Source organism: Corythoichthys intestinalis, chromosome 14 (genome assembly GCF_030265065.1).
Source record: "Corythoichthys intestinalis isolate RoL2023-P3 chromosome 14, ASM3026506v1, whole genome shotgun sequence".
In the NCBI taxonomy this organism is placed as follows: Eukaryota; Metazoa; Chordata; class Actinopteri; order Syngnathiformes; family Syngnathidae; genus Corythoichthys; species Corythoichthys intestinalis.
Window position 1 is genome coordinate 17,532,709 of NC_080408.1, and position 16,457 is coordinate 17,549,165.

At 37.6% G+C, this 16,457-nt stretch overlaps 1 protein-coding gene across 1 annotated transcript in view; it reads left to right on the forward strand.

The window, feature by feature from the left end:
- LOC130929912 (protein APCDD1-like) overlaps nucleotides 1–16,457 on the forward strand; it is an 85,914-nt gene that overhangs the window by 4,285 nt on the left and 65,172 nt on the right. Inside the window, exon 2 of the mRNA XM_057857534.1 lies at nucleotides 2,504–2,678. Within this exon, the coding sequence (XP_057713517.1) occupies nucleotides 2,582–2,678 (97 nt within the window). The 5' untranslated portion in view covers nucleotides 2,504–2,581. The remainder of the gene's footprint in view (nucleotides 1–2,503; nucleotides 2,679–16,457) is intronic.

A 16,457-nucleotide genomic window follows, 5' to 3' on the forward strand; every position in this document is an offset into this window, starting at 1 on the left:
AAACACACACAAAAAAAATGTGTGTGTGTCCGGTGTGCTACTTGGCGGTTTTTCACTTATCGCGGCGGGTTCTGGTCCCTATTAACCGTGAAAAACGATGGAATACTGTACACTGTGGTCATGATGAATCATCCAAAGTCTTTCCAAGCAGCTATTCAAGTCATCTAGTAAAAAATTCTTTAAGTATACTGTATATATATATATTTCTTTTTTTTTTTAATATCACAATATAATATCGCAATATATCGCAAACCCCCAAAAAATTGCAGCAATAGTGTTTTTTCCAATATCGCTCAGGCCTACTGCACAGTACATCCATTCCTGCCTGCAGATGTTTGAGTTTCCCTGGGTTGATTATGTGTCTGTGTTTGAGAATACTTGTGTTGACTTCGTCATCATGACTTCGTGTGCATAGTAATCAATTTTTCAAGTACACACACACCTCTTGTTTCCTTAGTCCATGGGTTTGTGTGTCCATGAGTTCTGGTCTTTCAATTCTAGTGTGGTGACACGAACCATATGTGCGATGCAAATGCATTGGTGCACGCATTTGTGTACGCATCGTCTTATGTTTTCTTGTCTTTTTTCCATGTGGAGAAAACTGCGAGGATGAGCGCCTTTTCATCCTATTGGTTTGTGTGTGCGCAGTCGGGCATGCGCCTACACTCTCACACACACACACGGTTTCCATTACAGGGGCCGGCGTGGTTCCCTAGGCCCAACCGCAAGCCTCCTGTCTCCACTGAGGCTCCACCCAGCACCGCCACAGACTTCCCAGAAAAGAACAGCATCTAATTAAAAAACACACTCACAACTTTAATTACATTCATCTCTCACATACACGCATATATATACAAGGAAGGCTACAAATGTATACAAACAATTCATGTGCACTTTTCACCCTCCAATGCTTCCCGTCACCTATTCCATGTTCCCAAAGCAGGACACCAAGCAATGAGAGCGTGTGATTTGCATTCTAAACATAGATGTGTAAAAAAAAAAATAAAAAAAACACACAATTGGAAAATGAGATAAGAATTCAACACACAGTGAAGTGTTTCTGCAGGACCAAGATTGATCTCCACCAGCACAAAAAGTCTACTAATTGTTTTGGTCACACTGTGAGCAGTTCATGAAATTCGAACTACATTAGCAGTTTTCTACATCTGGACAACAAAAACGTAGATCCTTGAATTCCTATTGCATGCAGTTATTGATGTTTTGAAATACTTTGGCAGAAATGCCGGGTATTTTTGTTTTGGGTGCAATGTCTCAGTTCTGGGGAATGCATATGTGGAACGGCTACTTTCTATAAATTATATAACTTCTGAAAATATGAGAGTAAACTTCATTAAAATGTTAAAAAGTTAGGTTTTGGTTTTAAAAATAAATATGATTTTAAAAAATATTAACACATAAAAGAGGGAAAATTGAAAAAATATTTTTGCACCCGAATACGAGTCCGAGTCACCTGATTTTGAGAATCTGCCAATACCGAGTTCCAATTTGATAGCGAATTTTTTTTTTTTAAACAAAAGTTCTAAACATGTTACTGTCCCACTGTGCCACCCTCATAATGAGAATTATTTTTAAACAAGAATAATGTAGAAAACTGCTTGCCTTTATTGAATGCTTCATTGAGTGACGCATTCGCAGCCTCTCACTTACATAAGGAGTTGCTACAGCACACTTATGCAAATTTAATGATGATTAACACATGTGTGCCTTTGATCATAGACCTACCAAGCTTCTCTGGCATGATCAAAGCTACAAACCTGTAAATCCTCGTTAACTTTAAGTACCAAACGCAAGCGGGACAGTTTGGCCACGCTGCTTAGCAGGACGATGGGTGAGAGGTTGTGGCGCTGTACGAGCATGGAGCGGAAAAACACGAGTATGTTTTTAAATAAAAACTCGATCCTTTTCACTTGATTCCAATCCTCTGAAAAACGGCGTGATCGGCCCGATTTCCGATCAAGTGATCAGATCAGCACATCCCTATTTTAAATTTACACACACACAAAAAAAAAAAAAAACGCAGAATGAGTGAAACGAAAAGATGATTAAAATACTAAAATATTTTAGAAAATAAGACAGAAATAGAAAAAAAATGCCAGAAAACACTGTAATTCAAAATATTAATCTCAAAGCAAAATATTTATTAAAGAATAGGAATACATAAATACTGGATTCATGATACAACAGTATTGAAAAACATATTTATATTTGAAAAATATATAGGCTGTGTAACTGTCAACATAAATACAATAAATACTGTAGTACCAAATATTTCACATTAAAAAACATGTTAAATGTACAACGTAAAACACAAATACAAAAATCTACACAAACATTTGTAAAACCTAAACCTTAAAAAATTCCATCACAATTTCTTGTGAAGCGTTTTTAAAAGTTTTCTAAGTAAAGCAAAGTATTTGATTAGGATGAGTTTTCTCCCTTTGCTTTGCCCTCATCTTCATCTCTTACCCTCTGCCCTGCGCAGGGGGTTTATCCTCCATCCCCACCCACCTCCCATGTTCTGAGTCATTGTGAGCTACGGTGGAGGTCTCGCGGCCGACTGATGATGAACCCCTCTCCCCAGCCCAGCAGATGTCCCTGTGACCTTGTGTTGTCTTTGAAAGCAGGAAAAAACTCAGATGATAAACATATTGAAATTGGTGAGTGTGTCTTTTGGCCCTCTTTTAAATGTCTCTCACTCACATCTGCTTCCCATTTCTCGTTTTTAATATTTCCAGATGACACTTGCAAGCCAGTATTAAAACTCAAGTAAAACTTTAAATCCCTATAACTAAAATGAAATAGGTCTTTACATTGATTTCTAATCAAGGCATTAGGTCTGCAGTGGTGACTTGAAATACTAGTAAGGGTGTAACGGTACACAAAAATTTCGGTTCGGTACGTACCTCGGTTTTGAGGTCACGGTTCGGTTCATTTTCGGTACAGGAAGAAAACAAAATGCAAAATATAAATGTGCTAGTTGTTTTTTTACACACTTTTGTGCTTTCAGCAATAGGAACAGTAGCCTATACAAAGCTAGAATTCTGCTCAAAAAGTAGCGGGTATTTAAAGATAATAATCCAACAACAATTTGCCTTTCAGACTCTGTGTATTGGTCAGCTTTCTTTCTGAAAGAAAGAAGAAAAAAGTCCTTTGCTAAAGAGAAAAGCAATCCCAATGACAAAGATTTTAACATGTATTTTACAAATGAAATGCCTCAATGAATTTTTTTCTTATGAACGGTTTTCAAAAGCTTTATTGTTGGATTTTCTCAAGTTAAAGCGCCACACAGAAATTAATAAATTTAATTGTGTAAGCAGGATAGGTGTATTATTCTTATTATTTAATTACAGGTGTTTTAGCTCATTTCAATTTATTTTATTTAAATTGGCTATTATTTATTTTATTATGTGTTTGTATTTCACAAATGTGATGTACCGGTAGTATTCATTTATATTGTATATTTCATGTTGGATAACTTTAGTTCCTATGTGAATATTAGTTCCTACTTGTTTTGTTGTGGTAGGAGGGTTTTGTATTGAACACGGGGCCATGCTGGTTAAAATGATAGCAGAGAAGACAACTGTAAGTCATCAAGTCAACTGTGCCCCGACCTACCACTCAAGAGATCTGATGGACTCAAAAAGTGGGTAACGATTGCATATTAGTTTGAAAATCAACCGGATCCATCTTATTTTTACACGAGTGACTTCCGGTCTGCCCGGTCTGCTAGCTAGTAGTATTGACGCAGGAGGACCACGTCTCGCGTCAAGTAATAAACACTGCCGTTCTTTTCGCGTGCATCACGTTGAGCCACTTCTGGAACGCGTCGAACACGCGGCCGCACTGCGACTGTTGTGCATTGGCTGACTGACTTTAACGGCCGCGTTTGACTGCGTTGTCGCGGCGGCCACGTTGTCGCGCCGTTGACGTTTCTTACTGTCCTACCGTGTTGGTCCTCATTATAGTAGAGAAGACGGAGTAAATATAATCTACACAAAGAAACTGTAACCCGATCGACTCACAGCCTCGAAAAGTAAGGGTTACATTATGTCAGAAACTTGTTCGGTACGCCTCCGACCGAACCGAGCACCAAGTACCGAAACGGTTCAATACGAATACATGTACTGTTACACCCTTAAATACTAGAACCCTGACATGCGAGTTCAACTGATTTATTTTTTTTCGCCATTTGAATGGTGAGCAAAACTTTGAATTACGGGGGCTACTTACGATGGAACAAAAGGTCACAACAAACAGCCGTTGGTAGATAATTCATCAGAGTCCAAGTGCTTGCTTCAAATTTTACCTTTGCCATCGATCAGAGGTGGATAGTAACGCGTTACATGTAATCCGTTACATTTACTTGAGTAACTTTTTGAAGAAAAAAAAAAAAGTACTTCTAGGAGTAGTTTTATTAAGCCATACTTTTTAGATTTGTGAAGAAAAAACGCTATTCTTACTCCGCTGCTTCGGGCGACACAAAAGTTGTTACATTTTTCCTCTTTATGTTACATATTTACAGTATTTTTTTTTTGCCAGCGATCTCAAGAGTAGTTCTACCAATTTCAACAATGAGACGTCGCAAAAATAATCACATGACTCCATTATACCAATCAGACGCAAGCTTTCCGTTCTATGATCACGCCAGCCTGTTCAATCAAGTGGCGTCTTTCAAGAACCATAAAAAATGAAGTATTTGACATAGAGCACTGCCCTCAACATTACTTGAAAGTGCGGATTTAAACCTCTCTCCCACTTTGTATTTGACACCGATTGACCACGGAAAAACGAAGATCAGACCCTTTAATTTCATAATAGTAACAATGAAGGAACTATTTTTTTATTCAAACTAAGAACTATTTTCTCCACTATAGTGCACTCATGCTGTTTGGACGAATAATGCTTCATTTCTGTAATTTTCGTTTCTCTCGGCGGAATTCAGTGATTTCTTTTTCCTTTTTTGGGTGTTTCTTTGGTTTTGGTTTAATGTGGTTATGTAATGGGTTATTGTACAGTATCACTGTAAAAACTGTTCATATAGATAAGTTTGTGTTGAGAAAAAAAATACTAATGTTTAAAAAAAATCAAATAAAAAGTAAGCAGTTACTCACAATGTTACTCATTACTCGAGTATTCTTTTCACCAAATACTTTTTTACTTGTATTTTGAGTAATTTTTTTTGGATGAATACTTTGACTTTTACTTGAGTAATGATTGAAGTAATGATTGAAGTGACACGACTCTTAGTTGAGTAAAATTTTTGGCTACTCTACCAACCTTTGCCATCGATATATTGGACTAGCAGTATGGCCCAGCGTTGCTCGGGTTTTGTAACGTGAATGCAATACAACCGAATGGCAGGTAAAACATACTTTTCCTAGATATACAGCTATAATGTAGTAATAATACAAGGACACCATAGGGGTGTTAATGCGCAATCACTTTTACATCACTATGTACAGTATTGTGGAGAAGAATGAGAGAGACAGCTTTTAATGTTTCACACTTGCTGCTCTTGTGCCCCATACATCACGCGACCCCAAGAGACAGCGCCTGTATTGCACAGAAAACACCAGATCATAACAACGTCAACCACCACTCTCAGTTACGGTTGCCACAACTACCCATGAACCAGTGCGGGTGTAACACATAATAAATAACAGTCACTACAGTGTGAATATCCAGCCGAAATGAATCCCTTAGTAATATTCCGGAAAAATGTACTTTTTTTTTTTAATCCGGCGTTTTGTTGTGGCGTATTCAAAGCTACAAGGTATCCTCACAGTGCATTTAAATTTGTACATGAAGCCGTAAAATTTGAAAGCCAACTGCGACATTGTAATCGCAAGAGACGCGTCTTTTGCTCAAAAGACAGAACTGTCTCCTCCGCAATCAGGGATTTTATATGCTAATTTTTTTATTTCGAATGAATTTTCCGCACTAAATGGAGGACTTCAGAGATCAAACCCATCTAAGAACACTCCCAGAAACAAAGTACAACTGTCTAAAATTTCATCAAAATCCCCCGAGCCGTTTCTAAGTCCATAGTGAATGAACACACACACCAAGTTCCATTTACATTATGTAAGTATAGAAATTGAAATACTGTATGGGTCATTCAGTAAATAAGGTGAATTTTTCGGTATAACGGCTTGTAATACAGATAGATGCTTACTTTTTATTCGTGAACATAGTCTTCCAGCACTGTCACACTCTTTTCCAATCTGTGCGCCAACTTCCGAATTCCCTCAGCGTAAAAATCTGGACAGATGTCTCAGCCAGTCGCTCACAACACTTTTGACTTCACCGACGCCACTTTTAAACTTCGTGCCATTTTTTGGCTGAAACATGTGGCATCATTCACAGTTGACATTCTCCTATGAATTTCAACTGGTTTGCAACCTTCAACAACCAAAAACTTGATAACTGACTGCTGTTCAATCCTGTAGTGTGCTTCATTGTAGGCCATCTTTGTTAAGCGCAAAAACCTTTATTTTTTTATTTTATTTTTTTTATCTGCAAAAGAAATGAAATGATATGAAAAAGAAGTAAAACAGAAAAATAAATAAAATTGTAAGCTTCTATCAGTAATTGAAACCCTTATACCAAAAAAAAAAAAAAAAAAATTTATTGAATGAAACTTCAACTTCATTGGCTTCCCGTCAAACAAAGAATCAATTACAAGATCCTCATCAATCATCACCTTCAAAACACTCCATAGCCTGGCCCCTCCCTACCTTTGCAATCTACTCAGTTTAAACAATCCATCAAGCTCACTTCGCTCAACCACTATTCTTCCCCTTTCCATCCCCCGTGTCTGCCTCTCCACTTTTGGTTCCAGAGCTTTTAGTCAGTGTGCCCCCCAGCTCTGGAACTCCCTACCCCCTGATCTTCGCAGCATATCTACTCTATCTCTTTTCAAATCCAGACTGAAAACACACCTGTTCACTCTTTCTTACACACCATAACCCCTAGCTCTGTTATATTTTTACTTCTTTTTATTGTGCTTTTAATCTTTTATATTTTTAATACCTTTTTATCGTACTGTGATTCCATGTCTCTTGTGAAGCGTCTTTGTGTGGTTTGAAAAGCGCTCTAGAAATAAAATGTATTAATGATCCTCGTAAATATTTTTATGTATTATACTGCCCCCTGGTGACCAAGGTGCATGGACCAGAAGTAGGAAGGTTTGTGACTTTTATCAACCTGTAGTCAATTATGAATTGGGAACAGTGTTGCTAATAACAGCGTTAGAATATAACGACGTTACTAACGGCGCTATTTTCTTCAGTAGTAAGTAATCTAATTAATCACTTTTTCATCTTGGCAACGCCGTTACCGTTACTGAGGCGGGAAAGGCATGCGTTACTATGCGTTACGATGTTGGTCGATTGACGCGAAAAAAGTCTGAAAAAGACGGGAATCACGGGGACAAGAGAGTAGAGTAGGAGTGGGGAAGAGGCAAGGGAGTGTGAGGGCGTAGCAAACGCGATGCTACTGTGCTAGGTGGCTCCAATAATACCTGACTGTAGCCGATAGCCTACGAACTACGCCCACATGATGTTTCGGTAGATATCACATATATACAGAACTAGATGCAAATGACAGACGGGGCAACTAGAACATGTATAATAAAGAACTAGATGCGTTAGTAAACAGTCGCCATCTTAAAGCAGCAGACTTCTGAGGAAGGCCCTGTGTAGAGAACCTTACTAGCGAACCTAAGTAACTTCTTATCTAAAATGCTCCGAAATCGGCAAAACTTAACTTAAATCTATCTTTAAATGATGAAATAGTTATAAAACTTGCACGTGTAGAAAGTTGACAGAAGGGAACTAATGCAATAATGGGAGAAATCTTAACAACTTTAATGGTTGATTCACAAAATTAAATGACTTCCACACATAGCAAAGGTTATTATCTAGTTATTGCGATATCTGCAATACCCCTGTGTCTACTTAAGTTTAGGGTAAAAAATTGGGCTAGGGCCTATTGTCCCCAAAACCCTTTAAACTTCACATTGTGTGACCTGTTTTTTTTGAGGGGGGGACATGAAAATTATCACCAGTTACTTTGCCAAGTAACTAATTACTCTTACATTGAGGTAACTGAATTACTAACGCAATTACTTTTTGGTAGAAGTAATTTGTAACTGTAATTAATTACTTTTTAAAAGTAAGATTAACAACACTGATTGGGAATACATAAATCTTAGCCAACTAAAAATTGCCTGACGAAAATAATACTAGCGAAAACAAAACAAAAAAAAAAAAACTGAAAATATTGGGCAAGTCAAGTCAGGAGCTCTACGCCACTTGTCAGACTGTTGAGTTCTCAAGCTATTTACAACTGGTTGGTAATGCCTAAAAAAACTTTGTTCTTGATTTGTTGAAAACTGTAAAACCTTCTGCCTGAAAGAGACTTTAATGTTCCCTGTGATTGGCTGTTGTATTCTGCCTCTTGTCCTAAAGTCCAGTTTACCCGCCACTCTAATGATGATAAGCACTACAGAAAACGGATGGATGGAGTTTTTGAAAGAAGGCAAAATGGCTGTTTGACAAGCTCTTGTGTAAACAATCTGGCACAAAGCCTGGCCGGTTGTCTTGCAGGCGCGGTCACAAGTAAACCATGAAGGCTTGGTCAATAATTCACCGGCTGCAAACTCAAGGGAGGCCTGAACACACAGACACACGTTAGTCAAACATGCGCATAGGTGTTGGGCGATAGTTGAATACAAACATCTTGAGGTGCTCGTCATCCGTCATGCAAGTGCCAAGAGGCAGCAACACCGGACGGAAGGCTACGTCTTCCTCTGCTGGTGTTTTTCCAAGCCGAAGGAAGTTGGGGGGGGGCACGACAAGGATGAACGAGCTGATGCTGACATCTTTTTACTGACGTAAACCAGTGGTGGAATGTAACGAAGTAAAAGGAGTTAATTCCTGTGCTTAAGTACATTTTTGTGTATCTGTACTTGAGTACAAATATGAAGTAGTACTTTTTTGTTTTTTTACTTCACTACATTTTACAGCTCGTATCAATACTTTTTACTCCACTACTTTTTAAATTGTCACCTGTGTTACACATTACTTATGTTTGTTTTTTTCTGATTGTGAATTGATAGTTTTGTTTTCATGCCTCTGGCGCAATCGATAAGCCCGGTGCAAATATACCGTAATTGAGCACTAGAGGCAGCAACATGAGTACAAACAAGATTAGGCTGATGAACAAGATATTGACCAATTAAAACCAACAGTGAGAGGAGCGCGCCTTCAGATACTGCACACTCTTATACAGTAGGTGGTGGTATGCACCTGATAGTTGCTTGCAAACTGCCATTTTGCTAAATTTTGGAGATTTTTTTAGCTTGTTAAGATTCGGTTTACATTGCAGTCAATTTTATTGCTTGTTGTTATAAATAAAAATTGAACAGTCAATGAATTCTCTGGTTCCTTGAATATGGGCTCAGATCAGATGTTTGTTTTATATCCAGTGTATATACTGTATATATATATGTATATATAAAGTGGTATGAAAAAGTATCTGAACCTTTTGAAATTTCTCACATTTCTGCATAAAATCACCATCAAATGTGATCTGATCTTTGTCAAAATCACACAGATGAAAAAACTCTGCTTTAACTAAGACCACCCAAACATTTATTGGTTTTCATATTTTAATGAGGATAGCATGCAAACAATGACAGAAGGGGGAAAAATAAGTAAGTGAACCATCAAATTTAATATTTTCAACCAGACGCTTCCTGCAGATGCAGATCAGTCAGGTACGTTGATCAGGACTAATCTTGGCCAATTCTTCTCTACAAAACTGCTGTAGTTCAGTCAGATTCCAAGGATGTCTGGCATGAATCGCTGTCTTTAGATCATGCCACAGCATCTCAATGGGGTTCAGGTCTTGACTTTGACTTGCCCACTCCAGAACATGTATTTTGTTCTTCTGAAACCATTCTGAAGTTGATTTACTTCTGTGTTTTGGATCATTGTCTTGTTTCAGCATCCATCCTCTTTTTAGCTTCAAGTGTCTGACAAACGACCTCAGGTTTTCCTGTAAACATCCTGATAAACGTTTTAATTCATTCTTCCATTAATGATTGCAAGTTGTCCAGGCCCAAAGGCAGCGAAACAGCCCCAAATCATGATGCTCGCCCCACCATGCTTCACGGTGGGGATGAGGTGTTGATGTTGGTGAGCTGTTCCATTTTTCCTCCACACATGACATTGTGTGTTACACCCAAACAATTCAACTTTCATCAGTCCACAAAATATTTTGCCAAAACTTCTGTGGCGTGTCCAAGTGCCTTTTTGCGAACATTAAACTAGCAACATTGTTTTTTTTAAGACAGCAGTGGCTTCCTCCGTGGAGTCCTCCAATGAACACCATTCTTGGCCTTAGTTTTACAGATAGTTGATGGGTGCACAGATATTGGACTGTGCCAGTGATTTCTGCAAGTCTTTCGCAGACACTCTAGGGTTCTTTTTTACCTCTCTGGGTATTCTGCGCTGAACTCCTGGTGTCATCTTTGGTGGACGGCCACTCCTTGGGAGAGAAGCAACAGTGGCAAACTCTCTCGATTTGTACACAACTTCTCTGACTGTCGATTGATGAACACTCAGACTTTTAGAGATGGTTTTGTATCCTTTCCCAGCTTTATACTTCAGACAGCCCTTTTGATCAAGCCATAATCCACATCAGACAATGCTTCTCATCAAGACATTTCTTACCAGGTGTGTGTTTTATAGTGGCCAGGGCTGCTTTAAACCAGTCATCATTGATTGGGCACAAACCTGACTTAAAATGTTTGGTAAAAATTGGTTTCAATTGCTCTTTAAGTCTCCTTAGGCAGAGGGTTCACTTACTTATTTTCCCCCCTTCTGTCATTGATTGCATGCTTTCCTCATTAAAATATGAAAACATCTAAATGTTTGAGTGGTTTTAGTTAAAGCAGACACTGTATTTTCATCTGTGTGATTCTGACAAAGATCAGCTCACATTTGATGGTGATGTTATGTATTAATGTGAGAAATTCCAAAAGTTTCATATACTTTTTCACATCACTGTATATATATCAAATTTTTGCATCGGGAGAAAATACTTTTGCTTTTTACTTGCAATAAATTTATAAGCAGGTACTTTTGTACTTGAGTAAATTCTTACTTACTTGTACTTTTACTTAGTAATATTTTGCCCCTGTATCTGTACTTTTACTTCAAAAGTGATTACTTCATTCAACACTGAAGTCAACCATGTGAGGCGACCACTTTTGGGCGGTCCGCCTAGGTTCATGCTTTATAAACATCAAAAAAGAAGTTAACCGGTCCAACATAAAAATGCCTTATTTGCATTCAGGTCCATTGTTTATATTTGTATTTTATTCCTATTATTGTGGTGCGGGGGGTTCTCGTGTTTGAGATATTTTTCCCCAAAATTTTTATATTTGGTTTTATGACAAATTTTTGGATGTTCCCATATTGATTTTGGTGTTTTTTTTTTTGTTTGTTTTTTTTTTACAGTATGGATTTTAAAGTAATTTTTTTTTTTTGTTTTTGAAAATCTTTCATCTTATGTATTTTCTGTTTTTTTTGGACATTACTGGTTCATGCAGTGTTTTTATATCTAGTATTTTTTTTCAAATATTTTATTCACACTATTTTTTTAAAAAAAAAATTTTATGTGTTTTACAAAACCTTTTTGTTTTTCATTACATAGGTAAGTGCAAAGATTTTAGTAGTAGTTGTATTTTTTTATTGTTTTTATTTATTCTACTACTCAATTCCATTGTATTGCTTATGTTCAATATTTTTTTATATTTGTGTCGTGATACTTGTTTTAAAATATTTTTGCATTTTATTATTCATATATTTGGACTTTTAAAAAAACAAAAACCCGACCCCGGACTAAGCGGAAGATAATGGATGGATGGATGGATGGATGGATGGATGGATGGATGGATGGATGGATGGATGGATGGAAAAAAAAACAAAAAAAAACAGTTGTATCTAACATTTTGTAGTCATTGTGTTTTCATATGCTTACACTTTTCTAATATCTGTTTATGTTTCATACATTCTACATTTTATTACTAATATTTTTCTACATGTTGGTACCACTTAAAACGATTAGACCAAAGAAAAATCATAATCGTTAAAACTTCCTAAAAAGCCAAAGAAAAGGCAAAGCACTCCTGTGGTTTGAATCTAGATTCGTGTTAGGCCTATTATTTAAAGTTCCAGTGCCTCCTATTAAAGTGACTTATTGTTCTATTTGTCATTGAAATACTTTTTGGCATCTCTGTTTTAGGGCAACGGGAATAAACGTAGGAGGATGAAAGGGTGTGGTTGGAGGCCATTTTAGGTTGTCTGCCAAATAAATGCTTTTTTGGGCTAATAAAAGACAAAATCCAATTTAAGCCCCCAAAGCTGAGTGCCAAACATACTTCAACGCTGCAATTAGACGTTAGAAGTAAATATTCACTTGTACTTTGAACATTTTAATGTTATCTTCACTCAGTGTGTTAAAAACAAAAAAAGTTGAGCCCAACATGAAATTATCAGTGCAATGTGCATGCCAGGCCAGTCGGTGGCGCGGTGGCAAATTAGTGGCATGAAGTACACACATATTGTAATTATAAAATAAAATAAAAATAAATAACAAAAAAAAACGCAGAACATAGTAAAACACAACTATCATCTTAAACAAAATGCTAAAAGATTAGAATGAAATAAAATACAAGACAAAAAACATACCACCATATGCTGCCTTGGAGTTGATTCAATTCAGTAATTTTAATACACAAGTGTCATATAAGCTTACCTTTTTTGATTATTTGATTCTTTTCCCATGGGAAAGTGTTGCATCTTGTCGTCATTCCCGGACAGATTAATGTACTTCGTATGCGTTTGTTTGTAGCTCCATTTCATAGCATATAAAGTATACACACACTCTCATTTGTGTCTCTTTGAATCACGTGGCACATGTTGGAAGACGGCCGCATGAGTAAACAAAAGATGACAAATGGTAAAAAGGCGCCAGCGTGTACTCCGACGCTCTCCAAATAAGCTCGGCCTACCGGGGAAGAGGCGAGTGTTTGACGACGACTTAGACGTGGGCCTTCCGCCTTCGATAAGGAAGACGCAACATGTTTAGAACGTTAATGAAGTGTCGGTGACGCCCCGTGATGCATATGACCTCTGACCAACCTTTCCTTTCACACTCCAATTAATACAGTATGTCACAATGAAAACATCTGTGGACATTCATGTGGCCAATTGAGGCATCACTTTGGAATATTTGGATGAACATTTTCATCAAGTAGTGTTCACGAGTCTGATAATTATTTCTAGAAACAATGATAATGATAATATAACAATGCAGAAATAATTGATTTATTGGAAGAAATGACATCATTACAAAGAGTCGTCCGATAATATCGGGTAACCAATAATATCGGCAGATAAAAGCATTTTAAAAATTTTAAAATGATACCGGATAATATCGACATCATTTTTTTCATTGTTATGCATGTTGCCTTCAAAGTGAATGTAGAAGCCTTCTGCGTTTTTCCAAGGGCCGGTCATAGCTTAGCACAGCAGTGATGCTTATTGACCATTAGATGTCTCCAAACTAGGGCTGTCGAGTTAATTACAGCTTAAAAATTAATTAGTCGTAATTAATCGCAATTAATCACAATTCTAACCCTCTATAAAATATGCCATATTTTTCTGTAAATTATTGTTGGAATGGAAAGACACAAGATGGATATATACATTCAACATACGGTACATAAGGACTGTATTTGTTTATTATAACAATAAATCAACAAGATGGCATTAACATTATTAACATTCTGTCAAAGCGATCCATGGGTAGAAAGACTTAAGTTCTTAAAAGATAAATGTTAGTATAAGTAAGTTATAGAAATGTTATATTAAAACCCCTCTTAATGTTTTCGTTTGATTAAAATTTGTAAAATTTTCAATCAAAAAATAAACTAATAGCCCGCCATTGTTGATGTCAATAATTACTTACACAATGCTCATGGGTGCTGAAGCCTATAAAATCAGTCGCACCCAAGCGCCGGCAGAAGGCGGCAAAACTCCATAAAACACAATTAACAAGTGGGCATTTCACTGTACTGTCATTTTAATCTGTCTGAGCGGGGCATGTGCGTTAATTGCGTCGAATATTTTAACGTGATTGATTAAAGAAATTAATTACCGCCCATTAACGCGATAATTTTGACAGCCCTACTCCAAACTAAAGCCTAATTTAAGCTTAGGCGTTGTGGTTACAGCTTAGCGACTGTGTAGACCCTTCGTCGTCGCGAGCATTCGAAGTTCTGCGTCAAGGGAATGCGTTGCTGTGCAATTCACCACCAAGCCACTAGACGGGGGTGGCATTCTGTTTGTACAGTTTTGGGGGAGTCTTGTGGAATTCTTTTAGTTTTCTTCCGGTTAGAAATAATGGCAATGGAAATGGAACGCTTGAATGTGGATCTTCAGCTCATCAACATTGAACAACAAATGTTGATCATACAAATGTTGAGGCATAGGCGACACAGAAGACTGTTCCGGAGGTGGTCTGTCCGACTGTTGATGCCGCACAGAGACTAGCAGTCATATTACAAATTCTAGCCTCGGGTGGAATCAGCAAGCTGTGGCGGCTAGCTTTAAACTGGCGTTGAGCACTGTGTCCAGCGTTTTGTCCAAGGTCTGCAAAGCATTGTGGCCAGCCTTCCAGCCCGATTTCTTTGCTGTGTCACATAACCAGCCAGTGGGAAGCCATAGCAGATTTCTGGCAGCTGTGGAACTTCCCAAACTGCGTTGGAAGCCTTGATGGTGAACACGTTATCATAAAAGCACCGAGGCACTCTCAATCAGTGATCATGTATCAAGTGTGTAAACTGTCTGCTGTTGAAAATTAAACATCAAAACAAGTCTTTTGACACCAAACCTGTGCTTTATCCTTCATATACTTGAAGTGTAAATGTAAATAAGTCAAAGACAAACAGCAAACATATGTACAAAATAAATGGTAAAGTATACCAACCAAAAATCCGACATCAAGTGATAAAAAGCTGGAGTTTTTGGCCAGCTGGGTCACCGCTTCGTATGGCCATTGGCTTCCGAACACGCACGCACTTGTCTCGGATGTGCTTCCATTTTTTTATGCGTTCGCTGACCTCCAGCCATTTTCAGCAATCTCTTTCCACGAATTGCTTGCCATTTGGCAATCTTTATAATGCCCTAACGAAACATTGTACAGGTGGTTGTACTTGCGGACCTCTTCGATGTTCTCTCGTCGGTTTGGTCTATTTTTAGCGCAAGAATGTTTGTATATGCCGGTGATGTCACGCCGAACCGGAAACAACAGTCTGAGTGGACCAATCACAGTCCATTTGTGTCACGTCACCACGCATTGACGTGACACGTAGCCAGGATTTTGTGGAAGTGCATGTCAGGCTAGAGCGTAGGGTCATAAATCGGGTGTGTATTGACGGCGTAGGTCTGCTGTGACCGCTACACAGACCCATAAATCAACCTTAAGATGCTTAGTTTTTATGTGAGCATTATCATTGTTAAAGGATCAAGTGGGACATCAAAATACAATTAGCCATAATCATATATATCGGTATCGGTTTGATATCGGTAGCGGATTTTTAGAGTTGGACAATATCGAAATATCGGTTAAAAAGTCAAGTTGGACAAGTCTAACCACTGCTCAGGGATACTAAGTGATAAACAATATGTTGGCAATCCAATCCAGCAATATTGCAATACTGTAGTTTTCCAACAATACCAATAGTAACCCTGTGTTACCATTGTGTAATAACATGTAATAAAAGTTTCTAAATTATTGGAAAACCAAAAGACCACATAATGATTTATAATTAGTATTTACACAGCAGGTGTGCACTGATCAGGTAAGAAGAAAAAAGGCTATCAATTGGAATATTTATACCTAAAAAAAACTATTGAAAGTTTTTATTTTTATTTTATTTTTTTATTGTTATCGTGATTAATGCAAATATCGGAAGAAAAATTTGACTATTGTCATGTATTTCAAGCAGAATTGCTAGTATTCCAATACAGCAATATTATAGTAGAAGAAAACAGTGTAGAATACAATATTGTAAGCTCACAATATTTTTCTTTGTCATCTTCCCTCTTTGATAACTTTCATTTCCTGTCCACACACATACACACGTTTGTCATGTGAAGATTTTGTGCACACGTGTCACACACTTTTGCTGCTCACATTTGGAACGAAGGCTGCAGCGCATTAACTCTTGAACATCCACCAATCCTATGAGCTTCCGGCAACTTCTTTTTTTCGGCTTCTTGTGGGCTGCCTTTTGCCTGAATCACTTCCAGAGGCGGACATGCTGCAGAGATCACTCGCATTCTTACATGTGCCACTGA